Below are 27074 nucleotides of genomic sequence, written 5' to 3' on the forward strand. Positions count from 1 at the left end.
CAGCTGTGTTCCGGCGAGAGGCCCCCGGGTTCCGAGTCTGCTCGGAGGCAGTGGGTAAGTGTGGCTCTCTTTCCCGCGTCCTGGCCGCGCCCTGCCAGGGCTGTGACCTTCCCCGCACTCTCTCCCCGCTTTTGAGCTTGGCTGGCCTCAGGTGGATTGTCCTTCTCACCTTGCTGGACAGACGGAGGCCTCTGTGGGCTGCCGTCCTGGACAGTCTTTGGCTGAACGGATTTTTCCACCGACCGCTTGGGGAACAGCTGCCCAGGGAGGCCCCAGCGCGTTGGGGGGCCTCTGCTCTGGGCTCAGAGGGTGTAAAGCCGTTCCTGCCTGGGCAGGGCATCTCAGTCCCGTAGCCTCCTCCTGGCCGCTTTGCTGTCCTCCATGGGTCCAGGCCTGGCTGGACCTGGAGCTGTGTCAGCCGCGTCCCCTCGGGCCAGGTCACCTTTGCCTTTGAAGTCCGTTGTGTGCCCCGGGGGGCTGTAAACTCTAACAGCTGCAGCTCCCCATCCAGTGGGGTGAAATGGGTGATTTGGCAAAACCTCCGTGATCTCTGGCTGTCCAGCTTCCCAGAATTCCAGCGGGCAGTGGAGTTCAGGGGGCCTGAGATGGATGCTAGAAGCCACACCGTGCCGTCCCGGCCGAGGCCACCTGGAGCCCTGCCAGGCGTGTTGGGCAGGAGTCCTGGCATCGACTCCCTGGCGGCCTGTGGCCCTCGCCCTGCCCCGGCCTGCACATCCCTGCCCGTCGCTGGGGCCTGGGGGCGCTCTGTGAGGGCCGGTGCCAGGATAGTGGACTCGCCTGTCGGACCCCGGGCCCCGGGCTGGTGACCTTCCCTGGCCAGACAGTGCGGTGGGGCAGGTCGAAGGCATCTTCCCTTTCCCGCTGCTGCTTGTGCCACCGCCGCCAGGGTTCCTACCCGGATTGCTACCACTGCTGCCGCCGCGGCTCCTCTTAGTGCCACCACCGTCTCCTGCCACTGCTTCCCCTGCAGCTAGTCCGCGGCCACTGCTGCTCCCGCTCCCGCCGCCACAGTCATTCTGGCTGCCACTGTTTCTCCTGCTGCCGCTGTGGCCACTGCCGTTGCTACCGGTACTGCCACGGCCACGGTCCCTATGGCAGTTGCTTCCCTACATGTCGGGACGGCGCAGCCTGGGCAGCTGTGTGGGTCACCGCCCGGGCTGGGCTGCACGGCCACGGGACACGAGGCCACCGACCAGCTGGGCAGGGCTGCACTTCTTTCCTTTCCTCCCTAGAAGAGCCTAGACGTGTTTCTCAAGGGCAGGAGCTGAGCCCGGCCCCGGTGTCTGCATCCCCGTGGCTGCGGAGCCCTGGCCCTGTGTGGCCCCACCGAGGTGGCCCCACCAAGGTGACCCCACCGAGCCTTTCTCTCCTCGGTCCGGGCTGTTCCATGGTCCTGGGTTCCTGTCTTCTGTCCCTAAGGCCACTGCCCTCGGCCCTGATGTCTAATTCAGGGCTGGAGACCTGGGAGTGACGTCCACTGCCCTTTGGCCTGGCCCCGCGTCAGGTGGCGGGAATCACTGGGAACTGGGGAGAGTCCCAGGCTGACTTTCAGGGACCCCAGGGCCAACTCCCCGAGTGACCTTGGGCAAGTGACTTAATCCTCCCGGAGTGTGTGTTTACGGACTGCCCTGCCAGCCTTCTCCACAGGGTGTCTGTCTCTCCCCCAGCCCAGCTTCCTCCGAGTTTCCAAAATAAACAGAGGCTTGTTTGTGTTCTGAGGACACTCCCCAGCTCTCGGACCACTTGCCTCTGTTCCGGAGCCAGATGGCCTCGAACCCAACTGCAGGGCCCGCAGACGTGCCGTGGGACAGCCTCTCCCCTCCTGCCTGGGCAGGCCCCTCGCTGGGCCCTCCCGTAGGATCTCCTGCCTTTTCCCCCGCCGTCCTTCCCTCCCCTGCACCCCTGCACCCCTGCGTCCTCCCTCCGCATCCCTGTTCTCCGTCGCCTGTCCGCCCTTTGTTCCCCGGCTGCTGCCCCCGGGCACCGAGTTTGGGGAAAGGCCAGCTCCGACCGTGGCTCCCCTTCTTCCGACCACATGTGCCTCCCCCTGCCTCTTTGTTTTGCTTCTGCTGTGGTTCCTGGTCCCTAAGAGGCCCAGGCCTGGTGTGCGGGATAGACACTACGTCTGGAATGTTCCCCGTTGATGATAGGACGAGTCGTCTTGTTTGCTTCTCTGGGTCTCCTAGACTGAGCTCGTGGGCACAGTGACCCCTGGGGAAGCCTCGGGAAGGGGGTCGGTGAGTCCACACCTCGCAGGAGGTGGCTGGCCGTCCCGGATACCCCTTGGAAGGATGGCTTTGGTCTGGCTGGGGGTCCCTCACCCTGCAAATGAACTTACTCTCTTTAGACCAGAAAACACCCAAATGGATATTAGATCTGAGCGTTTTTGCACATTGTGTATTAAAGATGGCCCGTCCTTGCTGGTTGGAGAGGATGAGTGGCTGGTGGCGGGAAGGGTGAGGCCGCCGAAACAGGAGACCCTGTGAAAGTGGCTGAACAGGCTGTCGCTGTCCCTCGCTAGCACAGAAGCCCAGGCTCCCGGCACCCCTTGCTCTGCTGCCCCGTGCCCCACGTGGGGCCCCACCTCATGGCACAGGATGGCTGCTCAGCCTCTGCAGTTGCATCTGCATTCCGTTCCGTGCGTCAGGAAAGAAGGGAGAGGCGGGGTTTTTGCTGAAAGAGCGGGGGGCCTGCCTCAGAACTGTGCCTTCTTACGAGCTGTCCAGACTGCGGCACCCATCCCACGTCTCGCCGCGGTGCGGACAGGAGGTGGGGTCTTCACCCAGGCGACCATGTGCCTGTCTGCAGCTCATCTCCCACGGAAGAAGGAGGGGGGCCCTGGGCGCAGTGATGGCCAGTGTTCTCACCACAGGTAGGGACGGTTGGGCTCCTGTCACTGCCTGCTCTTGGGTTTTTTTTCCCCTCTGCTTTTCTCGAAGGGCTGAAAGCGGATCGGGGGCTGGGAAACCAGTGTGTGTTCAGCCTGCTGGCTGGTTGCTCGCAGTACTCCTTGAGATGCGGTGAGGCGGGCGCCAGTGGCCCCTTACTATACAGATGGGGAGACCGAGGCAGAGCGTGCCCTGTGTGGCCGTGCGGGGCTAGCGGCGAGCCCGGGCCTGCCTGGCTTCATGGAAGGAGCCGTTGCCTGGGCTCCCGGCCTGGGCTCAGGCCCCACTTCATCCCCCAGAACCTCGGCCTGCGCCCGGAGCTCCGTGTGTGCGCAGCCGTGTCTCCGCCGGAGCCCGCTCCCCCCACCGCGGCAGAGATGATTCGCAGGGTCGTCCCCGGAGCGGCCCCTCCGGGTCATGGATTATTCATGGCGATACTAAATATTGCAGGCCGAGTTCTTGGGCGGAGGCCACAGGGTCCCCAGCCTTGTATCAATATTAACTCTGGAAGCGTTAATAAGCGCCGTCGCGTTTGCAGAGCCTGGTGAGGTTTAATGGGGGCGGAGGAGAAAGAAGAAACCAACATTTTTCCAAACGAAATGTCGGATGGAGGCCGATGGCTGGGGGCTGTGGTTTTTCGTATTTTCTGGATGAATCACCGAGGCCCGGCGGGGGGAGGTGACCCTTCCGGGGGTCCCAGGGCACCCGCTCCAGGCTTTTCCAGTCTCTGGTCTGAGCCCTGGGCTCCTTGGGCCTTCACTTCCCAAACTGAAGGCAGAGCATGGGCGATGACTGCTCCCCCTCAAGCCCAGAGTCCCGGTCCTCTGCCCGAGCTCACGGGGGTAGGTCGGAGGTGGGATTTCTCCCGGGGACCGTGGCTGTCAGGCCCGACCCCTGCATGGTGCTGGTGGCCCCTCCTCGGACGGCCCTGCGTCGGATGCTGGCGACGGTCTCCTTCCCCACCGACCTTCTACCCCAGCCTGCACCGGCTCCCGGGCTCTCACTGCCTGGGCTGTATTCGGAATCGAGCCCGGTTCTGTGCCGAGGTCCTTCTCTCGCTGTTTCAGTAGCACCGAGTTACCTGCTTTCCCCACGTAGCTACTGTCCGGGTCTGGTTCCTCCTGGGTGACGACAGTGCTGGGTGACGACATGAGCGCCCTTCAGCGCGGTGGAAGGTGACTGTCTTGTCACGCGTCCTCACGGAGAGCTGCCGCTCCTTGCAGCGCACCGGCTCCGCAACAAAGGCCAGGGACGCGCTGTGCCTCTTCCCGGCAGGCCTCGGAGGGGGGGGGCGGGCAAGAGTCAGGGGCACCCGCGGAAGGGAGGGCAGCCTCCACAGATACCACCGGGACGCTCTGTGACACGGGCAGGCTTCCCCCCCGTTCACACCTCGGGTCCCACGCTCGCCGCAGCAAGAGGAGACCGGCGGCCTCCAAAGTGTCAGCGCTGAGCAAACCTGGATTTTACCCCAGTTAGTATCATGAGCTAATTGATGCGTTCCGAAGGGCACGTCCCATCAGCCGGTGTCGAGATACTTAACATCTGGTTTCCAGATCCGGAGAGGCCGCCGTTAGCGAGATTAATTGTAGGCGCACGCGCTCGAGTCCCTGCCCTCCCCGCAGAAGCAGAAGCGACAGCTCTGTTTCTCTCTCCCGGAGAAAGGACGCAGGGCTCCGGCAAGGACCCCGCTTGGACGTCCGGGGTGTTGTGGGGGCACGAGGACCCCGCTCGGACGTCCAGGGCCTCCCCCGAGACCTGCCAACGGGGACCCCAGGATGTGTTCCTTCCGTCTCAGGGGAAACCCAGGTGCACAGAGAGGCGACTGGCCTGCCGGCAGCACAGCGGGACCTGCTCCCTCTGGGGCTGAGTTCCCAGGACTTTCCTTATCTGAATCATTGATAATAGAATAATCGGTGCACAGTGGGCGTTGTTCATTCTCTGCTTCTGAGGGTCCCGGGGCTTTGCTCCAGGCAGAGCCAGGTGGCGGGAGGCTGGTCAGATGGTAGTCTACCCCTCCGGCCTGTGTCCGGGGCCTGGGTGGGGAGCGGGGCCCCCGGGGTGGCTTGGGTGCTCTGTCACCCTCACACCTGGGATGACCTCCGGCCTCATCTTTCGGGGAAGGGCCCTCCCCGGGTCTCTTGGGAACTTGCTCGGGGGATGAGGTTGGGCCGCCTCCCGTGCTCCTCCCGCAGGAGGCCCTGAGGGCGTCATACAGAGGGATGTGGGCTCCCGGGAAGCCCAGGAGGCCCGTGTGTGTGTTTGGGGCTGGCAGTGGGGTCTGGTGGTGCAGGGGCTGCTGCTTGGCACTTGCTGTAGGTGTTTCTAGGACCCAGGGAGTTCCCTGGGTCCAGATGTCCCATGTCTGTAATCCTGGTTTCCTTCCGGGCACCCCTTCCTGGGAACGGTGGGTGGGTGGGCACCGAGCAGCTGAGGCCTGCTTTGTTCCCCATTCAGGGCACCTGTGGGGGCTGCCCCGCCCCACGCTGGCCCTGGGCCGAGTTATTTATGCTCCCAGGCAATTAGCTTCTGCAGGGAATCCCGGGGGGCTCTCCGGGGCGGAGAGGTCACTTCCAGAAGAACGGGCCTGGCAGATGGGCCCTACCCGGCTCCCATTCTTCCCTCCCCACCGCAGAGGAGGGTGTGACTCAGAGCTGGGTCTGCGGTCCTTGGCCCCTGCTGGGAGGTTACCCGCTGGCTCTCTTCTGAGTGGGCCTGAGCGCCAGAAACCCTCCTTGGTCAAGCACCCCCACCTCCGGGCGCTGGGGAAGAGAGAGACGGGTCCCAGGGTCCTCAGCACCCGCCTTGGTGTCCTCATCATCCGTGCCCCCCCAGTCTCCACCAGAGCCCATCCTCCACATGACATCCTGTCCTCTTGGGGACTGCAGAGCCAGGCCAGCCCCTAAACCGGTCTCTGCACTTTTGGAAGCCTGACCTCACCTCTGTGATGCCCCAGGGCAGGTGGCTCCAGACGCCAGCAGATTTCCTGGGCTGTTTGCATGAAAGCAGGCTCTGTAGCTTGGGGGATTCATCTCCGGCTGCCCAAGAGCTGCTCATGGGTCCACCGGGATCTAGACCAGTGCGTGGCCCACAGAGGATGAACTTTTCCAAGGGGGATGTACCGTGCCTGCATCTCCCCTGGGAGCCCAGCTGGCTCTTCCTGGCTTCCCACGGTGTCTGGTTTCCTTGTCTGTACCCACCGGCCCCTCGGCCCTTGCAGATCCCAACACCGGGCCCAGGCACAGAGAGAGGGGACACGGGGTCTTCCCGTCTGGGGCTGCCTCTCGGCCACAGTCGGGTGCGGGCTGGGCCCTGGCCAGAGCTCAGACAGACCAGGGTCTGAGTCCGGGATCGTCTGCTTTCTAGCAAGGTCACTGCGCGGCCTGTCTGAATCTGAACCGGCCACGCTAAGGGGGACCAGCCAGTGCGCTCTCCGTGGAAGGCTCGGAGGGAGGGAGGGTTAACAGGAAGCCCCAGCCTGTGTGCTTTCCTCGAGATTTCCCTTCTGGTCAAGGTTGGTGCTGGGACATGGGGACGGGCGACGGATGGCCGCCCGGCTGCTGGCCGAGGGTCCTGGGCCTCACAGGAATCCTGGCACAACGCTGCTTGTCTGTTCATCCAGCGGACCTGGCATCTCCCGCTGGGTCAAGCGTGGGTCGGGGGGCTGCTGCCTCCCCTGGGCTCTGAGAGGAGGAGCCTCCAAGCCAGGCAGGGGGAAAGCAGGGCGCAGGCCAGGGTCCCAGGCCCACGCGGCCCTGTTAGCTGGGCAGCTCTGCGGGAAGTGATCGGGCACTTGTGGACCTGCTGTCTGGGTGAGTCCGGTCTCAGCACTGCCTTGGCTGGCGGGTGTACGGACATGGAGTGAGTTGCCCAAGGTACAGAGTGTCTTTGGAAGGTGACTGGCCATTCAGGGCAGCTCATCGGAGGCCGGAGGAAAGCTGCAGATCAGAGCCTCGTGCTGGGTCCCTCTGCCGCGGGAGGTCGGAGCAGCGGGCGGCCCATGCTTGCTGGCACCTTGGGGCTCCCAAGCATCACGGTGTGAGGGCTCATGAAGGCCGCTCGTTTCTCAGCCGTCAGATGGCTGTGGGGGACGGGGGGAGACACGGGGAAAGGTCGCATGTCGCTCAAGGGCCATGCCATCCTGAGTCACATCCGACCTGCACCCTTGGGATGAGTGACCCGGGCACGGCGCCCGCGGGCACGGGGAGAGGTCCTCCCACGCTCCTTGTGCTGCGCGACTTTGCGGGACTCCCGTTGAGCTGACGGTGGGCTGGCGGGAGTCGCTGGGAGCCGGTGCCCTCGATCCAGACTTGTTTGGGGGAATCGAAGAGCTCTGAGCGACCTGCACCTGCGGACGGGGAGGCTTGAACATCAGCCCTTGAAATGGCAGGGGAGAAGCAGGGAGAAGCAGGGGTTCGGCGGTGCGGATACTCCCGCAGCTGCTGGACCGCTGGGCCGACATGCCTTCCCCCGCCCTGGGCCGCCCCCAGCTGGACGGGCTCCCAGGTTCAGAAGAGATTTCCGTGGTGCGTGTGAATGGCTGTGGCTTCCCAGCCTCTGCCCGTCACCCTGGGCACCTCGGGCAGTCGGTGAGCCTGAGGTGGACGAGGCCCCTTCTGGAAGAAGGGGTCCCTGCACGTGTGGGGACGTGCTGTGGTCCACGTCCTGTCCCGTGCGGTCGCCCTCATGCTCCTTCGGCTGCACTGGGACGGGGAGGTGAGGCGCCCCTGCTGGCAGGCCCCCCCGGGCGGCCCTGAGCGACCCGGCCGCCCAGCCCGTGGGCAGATCCGTCCCCTCCCTGGCCGTCCGTTCATCGGAGGCCCGGAGCTGCGTTTATCCAAGTCATAAAGACGATTCAACGTCTGCAGAGTCTCTAGACTTGAAACTAGAGGATTTTTTTTTTTTTTTTAACATAAACTTCTATTGAAGCATCATGTTTGTTGTACGCATCAGCTTGGTGAGTTGTCAGTAACCCCCCCGCACCCCCCGCCCAGGTAAGCAGCTGGGGGTGAGACAGATGTGGCCAGCATCTGTCCAGGCCTGGGTTCCCACTGCACCCTGCAGGGTGGTGGCTGCGCGAGTCAGTCTGGAGTGCAGGGAGGGGGTTGGGGCATGCGGCAGGGGCGGTCCGGGGCTCCAGGGAGGGCAGAAGGGACCTGATTAGTGAGCTTCGAGGGGCACCTTGCAGGAAGCTGGGGCCAGGCAGGGGGCAGGGGAGGGTGCTGCCGACCGAGGGAGCGTAGGGCAGGTGCACGGAGGGGACGTGTGACCTGCTTATGCGGCCTTGTGCTCTCTGAGCTCCCCTGCTGGCGCTGTCCCGCGCGTGCGTGTGCGCGTGTGCGGTCACTGGTGACGGCGTTCGTTTTGACTTCTCTCTGGCCTCGTCCACAGCAACCGCCAGAATTGGTTTAGACCCCGCTGTCGGTGGTCCGCGGGCCTCCGGTGCGGGTTTGGGTGCCCTCGACCTTCGCAGGAGCACGACCTGGGAAGTCGTCTCATCTGGTCACCTGTACGATGCTAGCACCCGTGTATTACACACCTCCAGGCGACGGGGTGCTCACGCCCCAGCTGCAGCCCCGGCCCTGGTGGACCGCTCCGACGGAGGCCCAGCTCGCCTCCTGCCCGCCAGCCCGCCCGCCTTGTCTGGGGGTGGCAGGCGTCCGCTGTGTGGGTCGCTGGTGTCGCCGCATTGTTCCGGTATGTTCCTGTGAATTCGTAGGTGCCTGAGCTCCTGCAGCCGGTCCACAGCCGGCTCTGTGCTCCCCCGAGCTGACGCTGTGCTCCCTCTCCCCCTTCCTGTCGCTCACGCCCGTTAGCCTCCGCCTGCGCTGCGCCCCTGGGCGGGGCACGCCGACTCCCCGCGGGACGTCTCCGGGTCCTGCCGGCTGTTGGCTGTGCGCCGAGGGGCATTACCTGTCACCAGGACTCGTTTCTGATCACGAGGGCAGCGTGAACTGAGCCGGCGACAAAGGGTCTGTCTGCCGGAGGAGCGTCGTGTGCCAGCGTCCGGGCATTAGCCGGCTTGGGGCTGTCCCGCCCTGCGACTTGGGGAAGGATCCGCCGTGAGCGGAGGGGAGGGGCACAGGGATGCTGCCGAGGGAGATGTTCCCGGGGACAGGCGTTACTGTGGGGCCAGGCCCAGCACGGACCGGATTGGAGGTGCGGCTTGGACCCGGGGCGCAGGGGCCTCCCAGAAAAGCTGAATCGATGTTCCGGTGGCCGCGATGTGCTGTGCCACCTTACTCGTGTTCGTGGGCAGAGCCGACCTGTCTGTCTGTCTGTCTGGACCATGACTGTCACCTCCGTGGGAGCCCTGCCTCAGTCACTGACTGCCCTCTGCTGTGGGGGGGGGGTGTCCCAGGGTCCCCGAGTGTCACTTTGGCACCCCCAGGCCATGTTGTGGGACGGCTGCCCTCATTTATGCTGAACCACCTCTGGCCTCTCGTCCCAGTACTCGGGACGTAGCTGCTCGCCCGGCGTTACTGAGCTCACAGGTGGGGAGGTGAGACCCCCGTGCTGGGGGCGCTCATCGCCACGGTACAGGGCAGGGCCCAGGGCCAGGGGGCCGTCTGCAGCGGGACGCAGAGCCAGGTTTGGTGACGTCAGACTGGGCTCCGCACCCTCTGGAAGGCTGCCCTGAGATGGGGCGGGCATGCAGCCGACTCCTCGGTTGGGGGAGACCCCCCCACCCCGCTCCCTCCTGCAGGCGTCGGAGGCTGAATTCCCACCAGGCAAAGGGAGGAAGGAGAGGGCCCCACACCCAGCGGCCAGCTGCCAGCTTAGGTCCGCCCCCCACCGGCCCCCACCTCCGGGGCCTCGGCCCAGGCAGGGGCTCCTGCTCCAGGCAGCGGGAGTCTCCTGAGGTGTGGCTTCCCGGGGGTCCTAGCGGGGCTGATGGTGGGCAGGGGGGCAGGGGCTGCCTCTGTGAGGTTGTGTCGGTCAGCAGCGGCTGCTGCGTAACAAACGTCCCGCGGACCAGACGCGGCAACAGCAGACGTGATTTCTCACGTGTCTGGAGCTTGGACGTCCGACCGGGTGCCCGGAGGGTTGGGGTCCGTGAGGCCCTCTCCCTGGTCTGTGAGTGGCGGCCTTCTCGCTGCGAACTCATGGACAGAGAGAGACCATCCCTCTGTGTCTCTTCCAAAGCGGCCCTGATCGTGCCCTCGGGGCCCCACCCCATGTCCCGATCCCCCAACACCCACCTCCTGATTCCCTCGCACCGGGGTGAGAGCTCGAACACAGGAGTCGGGAGGGTGCAGACGTCCAGTCCGCAGCAGAGGTTGAGCGCTGTGGCAGCCACGGAGATGCGGCGGCCCCAGGAGGGCCCCAGGAGGGGCCGGAATGACAACAAGGTGGTGAGGCCACGGGGCGTGGATTCGTGGGGTCTCCTCACCGCGTGGGGCTTCACAGGGGAGGACACAGACCGAGCTGCCCTCCCCTTCCCTTCCGTGGCTGGGGACGGTGGCGCCCCACGACTTTCAGGCTCTAGAAGACTCTGATCCTCAGCCGTGTCCCGTCTTTCCAGAAACGCTCACCCACAGGCTTTTCACGACTGAAAATGCTTGGATTTGTGGCTTGTCCTGTCGCGTGGTGGCTGCCTGAGGGGTTCCTCACGCAGGTGGTGGGCTGCGGCTGTGCTGACCCTGGCCCTGATTCAGCCTGAGCCTGCTCCCCCTCCTTTGGAGGCCAGTGGAGGTGCCCCCCGCCCGGGGCTCTGCTGGGGGTGTCCAGACACCCAGGAGCCCTCCCTTGCAGTCAGCTGGGGAGAAGGGACTTGCGGGGGGCTGCCCGGGCGCTCCGGCCCCAGAGCGAGGGGCTGGCGAGCGCGAGCCGGCGGGAGAGTCTCCTTGCTCCGCGTACTGTGTACTTGCTCTTAATGACCGGCCACTAAGTCACCTCTTTAGACGTCAGTGTGCACACTGAGAAATTATAGCCGTGGTGTAAGATACACGGTTTTTGTGCCGCTGCCCGTTAAAGTGGTCATTAATCAGGGAGGCAGCGAGGAAGCTCTGAAAGGCGGCTCCGCGCTCCAGCTAACGGCCGCCGTCGCATCCCCCCCCCCCGTCAGTAAGCTGGGCTGGACCAAGGGTGAGGCCCCCGAGTCAAGTGGCTGAGCCGGAAACGTTACGGGAAGGGTTCCAGGACGAGGCTCCCGCGGCAGGCCGGGCTGTTCTTCTGGGGGCTTCCTTTTTAAGAGCCGTGAGTGCAAATCAGGCCATCCAGGGTCTTGACCGTCTCTGCCACTGCGATCGCTTCGATCCTCTGTTCTCTCCTTTGACAAGGGGCGCGGGGACACAGACTTCCTTGGGTGGTGGAGGATTGAATGAGTTAGTGAGAGGGTTCCTTCTGGATCCAGTGCCAGGCCCGCGGTCAGGACTCAGGCTTACACTAGCGTCAGCTCGTTTAAGGGGGTTCGGGTGGGTGTTGTGCCCCGAGCTCTGCTCCTGGGCCGAGACTCGGGATTGGCAGGTGGGCGGCAAACACTGCAAGTGCCCAGGGCGTGCGGATCCCAGCCTTTGTGGGCTGCAGCTTGGCGTCCCTTGGGATCGCACATGGGGGACGGCCACTTCCCAGCTCCGGGTGTCCCCAGGACTGGTTCTAGGCACTCAGGACAGTGAGGGAAAACCAGAGTCCATTCCTCGTTTCTGGCAACTCTTTGAACGTAAGGCGGGAGGGCTTTCCCTCCTCGTGGGACTGCAGACCGTGCTTAGACAGGGCCGAGTCCAGCGCCAGCTTCAGTCCTGGGGCTGCCTCTGGTTGTGTCGTGACCCGTGAGGTCCCCTGCCTGTCTGGGCTTTGGTTTCCTCTGGGAAGTGGGGATGGCGGTCCTGACCCCATGCCATCGTGGGTACGTGTGCCCGGGTGGGACATGGTCGGTGCTAACAGGCAGAGGCTGGCCTGGGCTGACGGGGCAGGGGGCCCTCTCGAGGAGCGGGCTGTGTAGATGCTTGCTTTGTGACCCTTGGTTCGCCGACTCTGCTGCAGGGAAGAGGGAAGGGAAACTTGGAGCCGGAGCCTTGCAGACAGGGTGAGGTTTCCACGTGGGACCAGGGCTCCTTCCTGCTCTGCCCTGTGGTGTCTGGAATGCCGTTGGCATCTGAGATCTGGGGCAGGGCAGCCGGGCCGTGGGGATTCTTGTACCTTGGGCAGTGGTTCATGCCACTGCGCAGCAGACGGGGTTCTGGTTTCGTGGCTTCGCCAGGATCAGAGGGGAGACGTGTTGCTGCTTGTGGCTTCTCTGTGACATGCCTTCACCCCTTTTACCTGTCTGGCGGTGGCGGGGAGGCGGGTCTTTGCTCTCCCACAGCCGCAGGGCGAGCCGGGGCACGAGGGGGTGTGCATTCACAGCCGGTGAGTGGCCCGCTGCCAGCCCACCCCGCCGGCTCCCCAGAGCTCCTGTTGTGGCTGTGCGGGCTTGCTGGCCCCACCTGACCCTGCCCGCTGCTGCCGACCTCCGTCCAGAGCTGCCCCATCTGGGGCAGGGTGGGGGCAGAGAGAGCTGGGGCCCCAGAGCCGGAGGCATGAGCCGAATCTGTCTCAGGTCCCTGCTGGTCTGCTTCGAGTCCCCAGGCCTCAGTTCTTGTGCTTAAAAGGGGGAGGAACAGCAGGAGTGTCTCGTGGGGGTTTGAGGGACTGAAATGAAATGCACCTGGGAGGGGGCTCCACACACAGCCACGGCGGTTAACGGAGGTCTGCCAGCGAGAGCAAAGCCCTGAGTGCCGGGGGGCAGCTCCGTCTCCAGGCAGGCTCTGCCTGGAGTCCCTGGGCAGCCCTCGTAGACCGCGGACAACTTCCTCGCCGGGTTTAGCTTTCCCACCCATCAAGTGAGAATCTGGGCCAGGTGGTCGTTAAGTTTCTTCCACTGAGGACTTTAAGTTTCCCCGACGGATTCCTGCAGACCTTCCTGGTCCGGAACAGCTGAGGTTCATGCCTCTCCGTGCCCAGTGACCACGGAGCCTTGGACCTGATGTTTCCGATCAGGGACAGTAGGTAGCGCCCAGAGGGACTCTTGAGACGGCCGGGTCTAGGTGTTTCTTGGGGTGGACTCAGGTCTCTCCTTGCCTGCCAGATCTCTCCGACAGGCAGCGCTGGCTCGGAGCACAGAGAGCGTTTCAGAGGCTTTCTGTGGCTTCACAGGGCTCCTGTGATGAGTGAGTGATGCCTGCACTGTGATTGATTAGTGATGCCTGCACTGTGATCGATGCGTGATGCCTGCAGTGAGCCCAGCAAGGGATGGGGGCAGCACGTGCTGTGGTTCCCTTAGTCCACAGATCGGGAAACTGAGGCCTAGAGAAAAGTGGCTCAAATAGTCAGTGGCCGTCTTAGTGCTTGACCCCTCATCCCTGCCATTTTGCCCTGGTTTGCGGCTCTCTGTGGTTTACTCGTGACTGCAGCGTAACCATGGTGACTCCTGGATCGTGCCGGGCACAAGGGGGCATGTAATAGGTGAGTTCAGTTCAGACCCATCCCCCATCCCTCCCCCCCTCCGTATGTATTACGTCCTTCGGCACCTGCAGAGTACAAGGCGTGAGGATGCAGGTTGCCGGTCCCTGAGCCGCAGGAGGGCCTGCCCCGCGTGCTTGTGAGGTCTTGATCTGCCCGCGCTGAGACTGAGGACGTGCAGCTAGAATTGGGCTTCATTTCAGATCACCTGGAAGCCTGGGTTCAAGCTCAGGAAAGGAAAGGGCCAGTGCCCAAGAGTCTGCAGGCTCTTCTTTCCAGGATATATATATATACTGGGCGCCTGGGGGCTTAGTGGGTGGAGCCTCTGCCTTCGGCTCGGGTCATGATCTCAGGGTCCTGGGATCGAGCCCCGCATCGGGCTCTCTGCTCAGCTTGTGATCTCTGTCTGTCAAATGAAAAATAAATAAATAAATAAATAAAAATCTTAAAGATATATATATATCTTTTCTCTTTCCTCCGACATCACTTTTGCGCTCCAACCCTCCTTCCATGCCCCCCCCCGACCCCGCCCAAGCTGCCGCGCGTTGCCTGCCCCTGCGCGTGGCGGTTTTCTTCTGGACCCTGGGCCGTCCTGCCCTCCCCCAAGCCCCCGAAGAGGAGTCCCACCCGCCAGGTGCCCGTGTGCTGCCACCGCCTGGCGCAGAGCGCGGTGGCTGACAAGGGGCCGTGTTTCCCACTCGCTTCTGATCCGCGGCGCCTCCCCGGGGCGGGCCTCAAACACAGGGCAGTGATGGCTCACCTGGCGTGATGAATCCCACCTCGGCGGCCGCTCGTTCTGGAGGCGCCGCGCAGAGGCTTTTCTGACCTTGCTCTCGACGTGAAGAAAGAAGAAGACAGAAGGGCAGTGCGGGGCTGAGCCGCGGAAAGCAGTTGACGATGATTTGCTTCGAAGCGTGCGGCCGTGTTCGCTGTAGATCTCCCAGGCAGATAGGGGGTTTCCCGGGCAACGTGTTTAAACGAGGTTCATAATCTTGCCATGTGGACCCACGGAGCCGTGCGCACGCGTGAGTGCGTGTGTGTTTGTGTTTCCAGACGTGTGCTGGTGGCTGATAAGGAGGGTCTGTGGCCTGAGCCCGGAGTGTGCGACTCCTGCTCATTGACTCCTAGTGGCAGCGAGAGGGGGGGCCGGGAGCCCCCGATCCCCACAGCATCTGCGAGCCGGCGGGGTCGGAGGGGCCCCGGCGCCGGCCTGCGCCTGCGAACCTCACCGCCAGCACCAAGCAGCCCCTCTTGAAGGCCGGCTGGTGTCCCTCTTTGTTCTGGATCATTCCTGCCCGCGCCTCTCCATCGGGGACCGTGGGCCTTCCCGGGGTCTGTGCCAGCTGCATGCTAGGACGAACACGGTCCCTTTACCGTGGTTCCCGCGCGAGCCGTCCGTACTGCCCGTGTGTCCTTGTTTCTTCGCAGAGACATTTGTCAGTGCCTCCAACCCACCTTTTTCATGGCGCGTTCGCAGGGAAGCCTTCGTCCTAGGGGTACTGGTGGTTCACGTGGAGGAAATACCGTTTGCACATAATGAGCTCATCTCCTGGAGGGCGTCGGTCGTTCATGTTCAGGATAGTAAAGGCTTTAAAGCAAAACACACACAGAACCTTGGTTCGTGTTGTGAGTTGCAGGGGAGAGGTGCGGTGCGGTGTTGGCTCACCTGGGAGACGGCGAACCTTTAGGTGGGCAGAGGGCACGTGTGCGCGTGTGCGTGTACGCGCGTGTGTGCGCGTGTACACCTCTGCCCCTGGAAGACCTTCAGGGGCCCCGGCTGATGGTGGCTTCACCACCTCTAACATGGGTGTTTCGAGGCTACCCAGGAGCGGGAGGTTTCAAGTGACCCACTTGATGTCCGTGCCCATCCACGGGGTGGGCCTCAGATGCTGCAGGAGAGGCTGGAAGCTGTGGTCCAGCCGGCCTGGAAGGGGTGTGTGGTTCTGTGCCCGATGTGGGCCCCTGGGGGTGGGGCGCGAGGTAGAAACGCAGGTCTGGGTGGTGCAGATCTGGGTATAGTTCCTCAGTTGGCCGCTGATGGCTGGGCGACCGGGACAAGGTCCTCATTCTAACCCAGTCCCAGTCTGCATCTGACAGTGGGAGTCGGTGGGGGGCGTAGCGCACAGGAGCAGCGTCTGTCGTGTTCGACTGAGCACCCAACGGTCAGCGCCCAAACGCCGGCTCATGTCCTGACGGTTGAGAGGTGGGGGTTGGGAGGCAGGTTCTTTCTCTCTCTTTTCTAAAAATATATTTATTTGTGGGGGAGGAGAGGGGCAGAGGGAGAGGAAGGGAGAGAGAGAGAGAGACTGTCACGCAGACTCCGTGCTGGGTACGGGGCCCCATCTCATGACCCTGGGACCCTGACCTGAGCCGCACTCGAGGGTCGGTACTTAACGGGCCGAGCCGCCTGGTGCTCCCGGAGGCAGGTTCTCTTTGGAACCTTTGCTGCGGATTCTGCGTGTCCCTCTGCCGTCTGTCTGCTCACCCACCACGTCCGCTCACGCCGCCCCCCCGTGCACCCGTTCATCCGCCTCTCCTTCCCACGTCTGTCCGTCTCCCTGTCCACCTGCCTGCCCATCCGTTCCTCCCTCCGCCCGTCCAGGTGCCCGCACACGCACCTGCTCACCCACACGCACCCGTGCGCCCGTCCGTCCACCGGCACCTCCGCCCACCCGTCCACCCGTCCACTGTCCATCTTCTCATCCCCCGCCCATCCAGCCCCCTCCCATCCGTCCATCCGTCCACTGTCCATTCTCCTTTGCTTCTGTCTGTTCATCCCTCCGTCCGTCCGTCCGTCCAGCCATCCAGCCACATCGGCATTTTCCAGGTGACGTCCGTGGGGCAGGTACTTGGAACCTAAAGTTCAAAGATGCAGCTTCACGTGCTGATACGTTTCTAGGAGGTCCTGGGTCCTGTGTCGGGCGCCCCTCGGTTCCACAAGCGTGAGGGACCTGACGGGCGTCGTGCTGGCTGCGGCCTGAATGGGGGCTCGCCGCTGTGCGCTCTGGGTGGGTGTGGGAGGGCGGTGTCTTATGGCCAGTGTGTGACGGAGTGCACCTATCCTGTGTTCCCACCACAGGGCCCGGAGTCCGAGCCTTCTGGCTTGAATAGCATATTTTAGTGACAGGAGGTTGGAGGGAGGGTCTGCCCCTGGGGGTGGCAGTGGGGATGGCCACCCGCAGACTTTGTTTTTCAAAAATAACATTTGTTCCTACCCTACGTTGTAGGAAATTGTCATATAACAGCCAAGGGAGAGCAGGAGGCAGACTGCACAAAGACCAGGGAGAGCAGGAGGCAGACTGCACAAAGACACCCAGTCACTGTGTACATTTTCTTCATTTCTGGCTGGCCCTTCTAAGCAGTTTATAATCTTAAATTTTAAAAATTTATTTGAGAGAGAGAGAGAAAGAGAGAGAGCATGCAAGCAAGAGAGAACACGAGCCAGAGGGTGGGCAGGGGCGCAGAAGAGGGAGAAGCAGACTCTTCTATAGAACAGGGAGCCCACATGCGGGCGCAGGGCCAGCTTGCTTGCTGCTTGGGACAGGCCCTGGGCCGCACGTGAGCTCGGGGCCTCGGCCGGGCCATCTGCGCCGCGAGCCCCAGAGTCCCATCTGGGAAGCCGCAGGGACCCCACCGTTCCGTGGACTCCTGACTGCCAGGCCCCGGCCCCCAGCGTGTGACCAGGTACCGGAGGACCGACCGCAGCCCTGGACGCCCTGGCCCAGGCGGGCCTGTCGCCGGCCAAGAGAGGGCCTTCACCGTGGCTTGGGTCTTCCCCTCCCTCTAAAGTAATTGCGGCTAGAGGCAGAGCAGCCTAGAAGGGAGCCTGCGGAACGCGTCTCAGCGGCGAGCTTTAGCCCAGAGGCCTTGCCTCAGTTTCCCAGTGTCCCGAACGTGCCAGGCTGGCCCGGCCTTGTAGCGTGTGAGGGTTCGGAGGCCCGTGAGCTGGGGTCCCGCGGTAGCCGGCCGCCGGCAGCGGGTGTCTGTGGACTCACGGTGGTCCTCACGGGCCGTGTTCACGTTCCTGGTCCCGGACGCACACGGGCTACACTCGCAGCATGCGGTGCACACACTCCTGCACGCACTCTTACACACGCACCCCTGCACACACACAGACGGGCTCGTGCACCCTGACTCGGGGAGGTCTCCAGGTCCAGCCTTGCTCCTCCTTCCTCAGGGTGGGGCGTCTGGTGCGGCGGGGGCCCCGGAAATCCCGCAGCGAACCACCAGCGGCTTCGTGTGGGTTCTGCTTTATGACTTTGTGCTCTGGGGCCGCGGCCTCCCGTTCCCTGCCTCGGTTTACCCGTAATTGCCCAAGGAACCTCTTCCCTGCCTGCTGCCTGTTGTCGCAAGGACCTGTGGAGTCTCTGTCTTGGGGCCCTTGAGGCCGGGAGACAGGTGGGCCCTGGGTCGCAGGACGGGACAGGGGAGGGTCGGGGCAGCCGGAGAAGGAGTTGCTGCCGCTCATTGCCCAGCACGTCAGAACGTTCGCCGGGCGGGCCTGTCGGTCTGGAGATGCCGCTCGCGTCCCCTCATGCACCTGGAGCTCTTGGTTTGCCGTCGCCGGACCCTCGGAGGGAGCTGGGCACTGGTGTCCGTGGTCATACGGAGAGGAGGGCTCATGAGGAAGGAGCACCAGGGTTGGATGTTTGCGTCGACCCTGCTGGGGAGCCTGGGGCACGGCACTTCGCTGGGCCTCTGTGTGGCCTCTGTGAGCCGGGTCAGCGCCTGCTGTGAGCATCTGACGGCTTCCAGAGCAGGGCGTGGGGTGAGCCCTTGGTGAGCGTGTCGGTGCTAGGCCAGGCCGACTCTGGTGTGGGTGAGGACGGGGCCCAGGAGCGGCTCCCGGCTGGTGCGGGGAGCAGGGAGGGGGAAGCCAGCCACCCTCAGCGCGCGGACGACACAGGCCAGAGAGCTGCCCAGCCCCCGCCCGCAGGGGCTCCGCCGAGTGTGTGTGTTTACGAAGGGAAATTGCTTGGGGGACAGCTGGGAACACACACGCCTGCCTTCCGTGTAGGGATGACTGTCTGGTGTCTTGTGGAATTACAGAGCGTCTTTCTGGTCTCCCCAGGTCATCTCTGCCGTGTCCAGACTCTCCCTGCACCATGTGGCTCAGAACAAAGGAATCAGGTGAGCTCGCCGCGCGGCCAAGTGACGCCCCCTTGTCATCCCTGCCACCCCGGGCCACCCGGGCCGGCCCCCGTGGTTCGCGTCCGCAGCCGAGGTCCTCTGCCCGGTGTCTTTCTCATGAATTCTCAATGTGGTGTCGCATCGCCTGTTGGCCGCGGCCGGGAGGGGCGGGGGGAAGGGGCGGGAGCTCCTCCGGCTCCCGCTGGGGAGATCCCGCACGCGTGCCCACTGACGGCCGCGCGATCTCTTTCGCTCTTGGTAGTCAGGTCAGCGAATTAATGGTTTCACAGATCGTTGCTTACCTAAGTGTCCTCCCCACGCACCACACCCCGAAGGCTGCGGCGTGGTGGCCGAGCAGCGGGCCCGGCCCGTCCGGGGCTGCGCGGCCCTCGGCAGGACTTCCCGCCCTCACGTCCAGGCCCCTTGGTCTTCGAGCTCAGCCTCGGGATACCGCGACCCCTGCGGTCCGTCCGGTCTCCGACACCGGGCCGGGCCGTAGGCAGCAGGGACAGGGCACGGCAAGCCCTCGTGGGAGCAGATGACTGCCCGTTCCGACCCGCAGGAACAGGGTCAGGGAGACATCTAAATGGGGACCATGTTCCAGATTGGGTGGGCACAGCGGAGGACCTGCCCTTCCTCGATGTCCCTGGGGCACGTGGGCCAGCAGGGTTGGGAGGACAGAAATAGCCCTGCCCTAGGGTGGAGCCGGCGGGGTGACGCCCGGGTGCGGGCCACATTGCGAGGGTCTCTGTGATGGCAGGGGGTCACCCCCTGGTGTTGTCTGTGGGGGACACCGCATGCCTGGGGTTGGGGGTCCCAGGACTGTGGTGCTGGGCGCAGCCAGGTCAGCCGAGCTGCCCCCTGGGCGGGCTGTTTGCCCAGGTCCAGAGAGTCATTGGGACAGGCACGAGGGTGAGGGACTGGCCCCCCCAAACCCCCATCCGGGAAGTCTGTTGCCTTCTCCGAGGACTTAGAGATTGCTTTGAACTGGGGACATCTGTTCGCTGATTCTAGCCTCGGAGGCAGGAGAGGCCGTCTGAAACCGTCGCTAGACTGTGTGCTGAACACGCACAGGAGGATGCTTCCAGGGTCAAGTCCCGCACCCACCAGGCGGCTTAACCCGGGGACATCACTGGCACCCCGGGGCCCCCGTCTGCCCCCTCCCGGCCCCGCCAAGCTTTCGTGAGGTCTGTAGTAGGGACGGCTGGAAACGTTCACTGGGAACCGTGCGTTACTCCCGGAGCCGAGACCACGCGCAGTTCAGGTTTCCTCCCGAAACGACCCGCGGTCCGTGTGCCCGCTGGCTTGCTGCCGGGTGTACCTCCTGCCGGCTCAGCGCAGCCTTGCCTGTCCGCGTGTCCGCGCGTCCGTGTGTCTGCGCGTCCGCGTGGGCAGGGGTGAAGCTCGTGCAACAGAAGCTAGTGCGTTCTTTGCCCCTTCCTGGGAGGCCGGAGCGTCATCTCTGCTCCGTATCCACGTCCCCGGAGCGGGGCCTGGCCCGGGGACCCGGTGTCTGCGCGTTCTTGGGGCCGATGACCGCCTCCCCCACCCCCAGCTTTGCCCTGGACGCGCGGGCCTGCTGTGGTTCCAGACCCCACAGTCCCAGGCCGACGTCATCCTTCAGTGCAGGGGTGGGGAGGAGGAGGCAGCGAGGGGAGGAGGGAGGTGGCTGCAGCCCCAGGTGGGCGGGGCGGGCTCCCTGTGTGGGGCAGCCCCGCCGCGCCTCCCCCTGCACTTTCCCTTCTTCACCCAAGCCCTGGTCCACAGCTCTCCTGGGGTCCTTTCCTTTCAAAGCCCCCGCCCCGGGGACAGGAGCTTCCGCGCCGTGAGCTCAGGGGAGGGCAGCAGCGTGGGGCAGCCCCCCGTCCCCCTGACACGCGGCGAGCTCCCCAGCCAGCGGGGCGTTCTGGAAACCACCGGCCTTGAGGACACTAGGTAGCTCCTCGTGCAAGAGCTTTTCTTCGCGACCTTCCTTACCAGAGGTTTCCGTGCGGCCAAACCCTTTCCTCTCTGGAGAACCCACCAGCCAGGCCTGTGACCCCGAAGAGAGTCTTCCCGGTTTCTTTCCTGGCTGGACGGAGCCCAGCGCGCGCCTTGAGTAAAATGATCATTTTTACAGCCTTTGTGCTTTGCCTAATGAGCTGATTTCCCACAAAAGCCCTAATTATACTTCTCAGAGGCCGATGAACAGGGGACTTAATCCGAGCCCCCCCCGCCCCCCCGGTGCCGGCTGGAGGGTCAGACGTGAGGGTGGGTCCAGGGCGGGGGGGGTTCCCTGCCTGGATGTCCTCCAGCCCCGTGTGTGGGGGGGACTGTGGGTCCTTGTCACAGCCAGAGCTGGCCCTCCCGAGCGGGGGACGTCCCATCCGGGGTCATCGCAACGCTGAACGGCAGCGGCAGGGGAGGGGGCCAAGGGCGGGCCTCTCCCGGGGGCAGGGGAGGCCAAGGAGCCCTCAGCCCAGGAAGGTTCCTCTGTCAGGCGCCGGCTCACCCGGTGGCCTCGGGCAGGAATGCTCTTGGGGCCCGTGTCCCGTCTTCTGTAGGCCGGGAAGGTTCCCCTGCTGCGTAAGGTCGCTGTGAGCCCCTGACGCTCTGCGGATGCCCACGGCGGGCTGGGAGTGGTGGGCAGGGAGGGGCCCCCAAAGCTACAGCCCCCTCCTGGCTCCTGGAGCGGGAGGGACAGGGAAGGGGATCCTGCAGGGGTACCTAAGTCGTTGCAAGTGTCGCCGTCAGCAGAAGCAGGAGGCGGGAGGGTCAGTGGTGGTTGTGGTGACGGGACCACAGCCGAGGAACGCCGCGTCTCAGAGCCGGCGAAGGTGGGAGCGGATTCTCCCCGGAGCTTCCAGAAAGGACCCTCCCCCCCGCTGACACCTCGACTTGAGCCCGTGAGGCCCCGTTCCAGACGGCTGACCTCCAAAGCCGCCGGACAGCAAGCCGTGTGGCGCGGTGACGATGGACGCGGGCGGCTTCACAAGGGTCCTGGTGTGGTGGGGGCAGGGGGACACCGGGTCCTTGCCAGGTCACGGCTCCCCCATCCTGGGCCGCTGTCCTTTTTACCACGTGAAGAAAAACCTCACGTGACATAACAGTAACCCTCTTAGTGCGTACGGTTCCGTGGCATTTAGCACCTTCTCCGTGCCGTGTGCCCATGATCTGTCTGGTTCCAGAACATTCTCACACCCAGAAGGAGACTGCGTCCCTCATAAGCACCGACGCCCCTCCCCTGTGCCTCCCCCGGGGTCGGGCACTCAGCTTTGTGGATGGGCCCGATGGCGTCATTTTGTGTAAACGTCATCGCCCGCCGCACGGCCTCTCGCGACCTGCTCTCTTCCCGCGGTGACGTGTTTTCCGGATTCTTCCGGGCTGTGGCGCAGGATAGAGACCCGCTGCGTGGGTTTCCACCCGTCGGGTGGACGCTGGGCCGCTTGCGCCCTTTGGCGATGAGGCATCGCGCTGTGGTGAACCTTCGCGTCTGTTTGCAAACCTGAGCTCAGGCCTTTGGGCTGCCTTCTGAGATTTGGATAATTTTCTACCCACACAAGCCCGCAGAGCCCTGTGTTCTGGACGCGCCCGGGCGCCGGAGGCTGGGTCCCATCCTGGTGTCCACGGCACGGACGACGGCTGCACGGAGGTGGGGACACTCGCCACGCCTGGGTGACTGTCTCCCAAGGGTGGCTCAGAGCAGGGCAGTGGCTGCTGTGACTGGCCGCGGGGGCGCCCCAGCCTGCTGCCTCCTGCTTGCTGTTGTCGCCCCAAAACTCTGCTGTCGGGGTGCCTGGGGGTCCTCAGGCGTGGTCTTTTCCTCCAGTCTGAGAGACCCCAGCCCCATTTGAGGTGGGTGGGGCTGCGGGCAGGCTGCGGGGGGGTGGGGTGGGGGCAGGGGGGGGAGCGACGGGACCCCCCCCCAGCAGAGGGAATGTCCTTATTCAGTTTGAAGTGAACGTTCAGGACGTCAGACGCACCCGATCTAAATCTGAGCCCAGGAAAGGAAAGCGTCTGGAGCTGAAGAGAAACATCCCCCGTCTTGTCCCGGGCTGTGGAGGACCCGCTCCTGGGTCTTCTGGGCGCCGGGGGACAGGGAGTGAGACTCCGCCCAGATGCTCTTGTGGGTGAAGCCAGAGGCAAAGCCGCTTTGGCAGGAGGTCACCCTTGCTGCCTGACGGGGTCTCGTGGGAGGGGGGATCCGCTGCTCCCTGTGTTTCTGGGGAGGGAGCGCGATTTCCCTCGAGCCTCACGGGGCCGTCCCCAGGTCAAGGTCCCGTCCTTCCCTGAAGCCCCGGCGGCTCCTCGAGGCGTCCTGTGTCTGCGATGCCAGCCGCGGCTCTCCCAGCTCCCGGCTCCTGCCCACGTCCCTTTCCCATCGGGTGCCCCCGGGTTCACACAGGGGACTGGACTGTGTGTGAGTGGTTTGGGCGGAAAGTGGCTGTTTTCGTGTGCTTATTAGCTCATTCTGCCAGCAAGATGGTTTTAATCGTCCCACCTGGTGACTGGCCACGTGTCGTCGGACGAGCCCATGTCCCTCTTCCTTCCCTGATGACGATGGGTCGGCCTCGTGGGCTGCCAGTGTCCCTGGGAGACTTGAGATTCCTTCTGGGAGGGGCTTGGACGAGGCCACCCGTGGGCCGTTGGGTGTCGGTTGTGTCTGGCCATTCCCAGCGTGTCCTGGCCGCACGGGGCGGCTCCGTCCAGCGGGTGGCTGCGCAGTCAGGTGTCGGCTCGGGTGATGGCGGCTGTGTCAAGCGCAGAGCCCCGGCCTGGCTGTCCCCTCACTCCCTCCGCCTCGGCTGTTTGCTCTCCCCACGTCTGCCGCGGCCCCTGCTTGGGCCTCCAGGCGTGGGCAGAGCCAGCCGTGTCCGCTGGTGCGCGTGGCCGTGGCTGGCGTGGTCGCTGCATCACTTTCCTCGCACGCCCGCTTCCGCACCCTGACAGCTCGTACGCCCGTGTGCCAGCGGCTGAATCTGAACGCCGACCTCATGCCCGCCGGCACAGTGGGTGCCCACAGTGTTCCAGATCCTCCCCCGGGGGCTCCTGTGAAGGTTCTAGAAGGGATGGCCCTCCTTGTGCCGGAGGTGGGGTGTGGCCATCCTGCCTGGGAAGTGTTGGGGGAGGGCGAGCGCAGGGGGAAGGGAGGGACCTTCTGGTTTAAAGATCTGAGAGCCGGTGGCTGCTGGGCTGGTGACGGGCTGTTGCTGGGGGCAGGGGGGGCTGCTAGGCGGAGTGAAGGGGCCTGTGTTGTGTGGGCGTGGCCCGGAGTGAGGGGCTCACATGTCGGTGTGGCTCTGCTTGGCTGGTCCTTTCCGACCCTGGCCTGGCAGGTGTGTGGACACAGACCTTGCATCCAAGCAGGAGAGGCCCCCAGGGTAGGGGACAGGTGGCACCAGCACCGCGGGGCCTTCTCCATTCATCTGACAGCAGGACCCCTGCTCCTCCTGCTTCTGGCACGCGCCTCCTGGGAAGGGACGTCCTGTGGCTCCATTCAGGCTCCCGCCCCCACTTGTGACCGTGACCCACTCCTGGGAGGAGGGGAGAACCACACCCTGACCTGGGGGGCACCATGGCCGTGTCCTGTCCACGCTGACCACCAAGACAGAGTTCCCGAGTGGGGGCCCAAGGCTCTGAACCTTTCCCGCTGTCCAGGGCCTACAGTGTCCTTCCCTGGGACACCCGAGTGTCCCCTGCAGGTGAGCCGCAGCCGCTGTCCGTGAACGGGGCCTGGCAGGGGGAGCGCCCGGCACAGGTGTCCAGCTGACGTCCGGCGAGTCCGTCTGTCTGCACACAGACGCCGGGGGGGGCTCTCATCCTTCCCCGCCGCTGAGCCCCCTCCTGAGGAACGCTCGCCCGCGCGCGTCTCCGCCCCCGGAGCTGGAGAGACCCGTATTGGTTGAAAATGTGTTAACGGGGCCGTTTTGTGCCGGGGCAGCGGGGAGCTGAGTCGTGCTGGAGTGGGTCATAGGGAGCAGGGGGCTGCCCGGCAGGACGGCCGTCAACGGCCGGCTGGAGCCTCCACGGCGGGCAGGGCCTTTAAAAAGACCGAGTGTGGCTGCCTGTCCCTGCTCCGCCCCCGCGTGTCGGGGGTCAGGTGGGTGCGCCTGCACCTGCGCACAGAGGGCGCTCACCTGGCTGCTCGCCCGGCCTCCGTGTCCCCCCCCCACTCCCGCGGGCTCCGCTTCCCGCCCTCCAGCCCCTGTCGGTGCAGCCGGTCCGCTCTCCACCCACCCGTCTGTCCCCCTGTCTGTCCGTCGGCCCGTCATCTCCACGCTCACCTCCTTGTTCTCACCCACCCGCCCACCTGTCTCTGCTTCCCTTTTCCCTTCGGTCCCCCCGTCCCTGCGTCCGTCATCTTCCTGCTTGTGTTTCCATCTGTCCGTGTGTCTGTCCTGCCCCTACCTGCCGCCCACCTGTCTGTCCACACATCTGTCCATCTGTCTGTCCGTCCGCTTCTCCGTCTTTCCGTCCACCCTCGGCCTGTTTCACACCAGTGTGCGGTGGTCAGTCTCCGTGTGGCGCGGGGGAGCTCACGGCCTCTGGCCCGGTCAAGGTCTGGCCGTGGGAACGGGAGGCCCCGTCTGCTCCCCGGTGCAGCCCAGGCACCCAGCTGGGTTCCACGCTGGGGAGGGGCGGACGGAGGCGTGACCCCGCCGACCTGCGTGGTGGTGGGACGCCGGGTCAGTTTCTTTCCAAAGGGCGTCTGTGGCCTCTTTGGAGAAGGAGGGTCACAGCTGCAGCGCCCTCCCCGGCTGCTGAGAAGCCTCAGAGAAGCTCCGTGAAGTTCTCGGCACAGGCCCCGACGCGCGGTAGGGGAGGGGGCGTCTCTCCGTGCCCCGGTTTCCTCTCCTGCCAGCGGGGTCTGCCGGAGCCCACCTGGAGGGCTGAGTGGGCTGAAGTGCGTGCGCTTCCCGCTTCCCGATCGATGGAGGACGTGTGGGCTCTGCCTGTGCGCGAGCTCCGTGGTGCCCCCGCCTCAGGGCGCCCCGGGGTCACCGCTCTGTTGGAGGTGCTCGGAGATGTCCGGGGGCAGCGGGCATCCAGGCGCAAGCATCTGCTCCGATCTGTGGCTCACGAGCATCTCCCCAGCCCCCCCGGGCCTTCCTGGGGCCGCTCAGGTGCTGGAATTCAGAATCATGACAGGGAGCTGTCACCGGTGCCCACACTGGCCTGTCCTCGCGGGCGGATGTCCCTGGTGCCCAGACGGGAGAATCGCTGCCTGACGAAAGCCCCGGGAGCCCGAGCGGCCTCCTGGGCGGGGACCTGCCTGCGCCAGGCGGTGGGACAGGAGACAAGGGGGCCTGGACCGGCCGCGTTCGCCGTGACCCTTGCAGACTCACGAGGGCCCTGGGCCGGACTTCAGACCCTTAGTCCCTTCTCCTACGTGTGGGGAAACTGAGGCCCAGAGGGCTTCTGCCCGTAGGTGGGGAGATGGACACAGGACCCGGGTCACAGATGGCGGAGTGCGTCGTAGCAGGACCGGGGCAGGGCGGGGTGAGTGGGGAACGCGACCCAAGCCCCAGCGGCGCAGTGTGAGGGGCCGGCCGGCGGCGCTCAAGTCTGGGCTGCTGGTACGACCTTCAGCAGGTGCCTCAGCCCCGCGCCTGCCTCCCGGCCTCTGAAAGGGAGACCCCCGGTTTCTGATGGTCAGAGCCCTCGGTGAGGGCGCAGGACCGGAGCAGCCCTGCGAGGTGGTTCTCCGGAAGGGCTTGAGGATGCCTTCGAAGGCGAGCCTGGGGTGAGCGGGTGTGGGCTGACCGTGGCTTTAGGAACATACACCCCGGACCTGTGAATGGGGCTCCCAGGGCCTTAATGTAAGACGACACAGGGAGGAGCGACCCAGGCTGGGGAGGAGCAGTGGGGCCACGGAAGTGAGGCTGGAGGCACGCGGCCACAGCCCAGGGACACTGCTGGGGTCCCAGGAGCCGGGACGGGCAGGAGGCCCACCTCCCTAGAGCCTTGCGTGGCCCTGCCCATACTTTGGTTAGGACTTCTGGCCTCTTGCACTGAGAGCGTGAATTTCTGCCGGTTTAAGCCACCTGGTTCGTGGTACTTGGTCATCGGCGGCCCCAGGACCTTAGCATGGGCTGTGTGGCTGGGTAGCGGGCTCCGGGACAGGGGCCAGATGGGGGGAGTCCCCTCCAACATGCCTGGTGTGTGGGGCTGTGATGCCGCCCTTCCCAGACGCCGGTCAGCGTCCCCACGAGCCCAAGACCTGTCTTCCTGCAGCTGCTGCCATGGAGACCCGCCGGCAGTGGGGGTCTTGGGGTTCAGAGACCCCCGCCGGTCAGCAGGGATGGGAGGGAGGCCCTGCAGGGACTGTGGCTCCTCCTCCACGGGTGCCCTGTCCCCAGAGCATTTGTTGTTGGGGGCAGTGAGCGCATCCACACATCCTGGGTCCAGAGACCTGGCGACTCCTGCCCCACCCTCGGGGGAGTGACAATGGCTATGCGTGGAGACGAAGCAGTAACCGCCTCCTCAGCAGACGTCACCAGAGAAGTGGATCAGGGCAGCCGTGCGACAGTGTCAGCTCGTTTCAGAGACGGAGCAGGAAGGACGTGCGGCAGGACGCACCCGTGTGCAGAAGGGCGGTGAGCTCATTCTGCTTGC

General features: G+C 64.8%; 1 protein-coding gene across 11 annotated transcripts in view; it reads left to right on the plus strand.

The window, feature by feature from the left end:
• Positions 1 to 27074, plus strand: part of VAV2 (vav guanine nucleotide exchange factor 2) — a 145075-nt gene that overhangs the window by 59887 nt on the left and 58114 nt on the right. For all 11 annotated transcript variants that reach the window (XM_082696231.1, XM_082696222.1, XM_082696223.1 and 8 more), the window contains one exon: positions 18421 to 18479. In XM_082696231.1, coding sequence (XP_082552357.1) covers positions 18421 to 18479 — 59 coding nt within the window. The remainder of the gene's footprint in view (positions 1 to 18420; positions 18480 to 27074) is intronic.

Source organism: Mustela nivalis (assembly GCF_964662115.1).
Source record: "Mustela nivalis genome assembly, chromosome: 13".
Classification (NCBI taxonomy): domain Eukaryota; kingdom Metazoa; phylum Chordata; class Mammalia; order Carnivora; family Mustelidae; genus Mustela; species Mustela nivalis.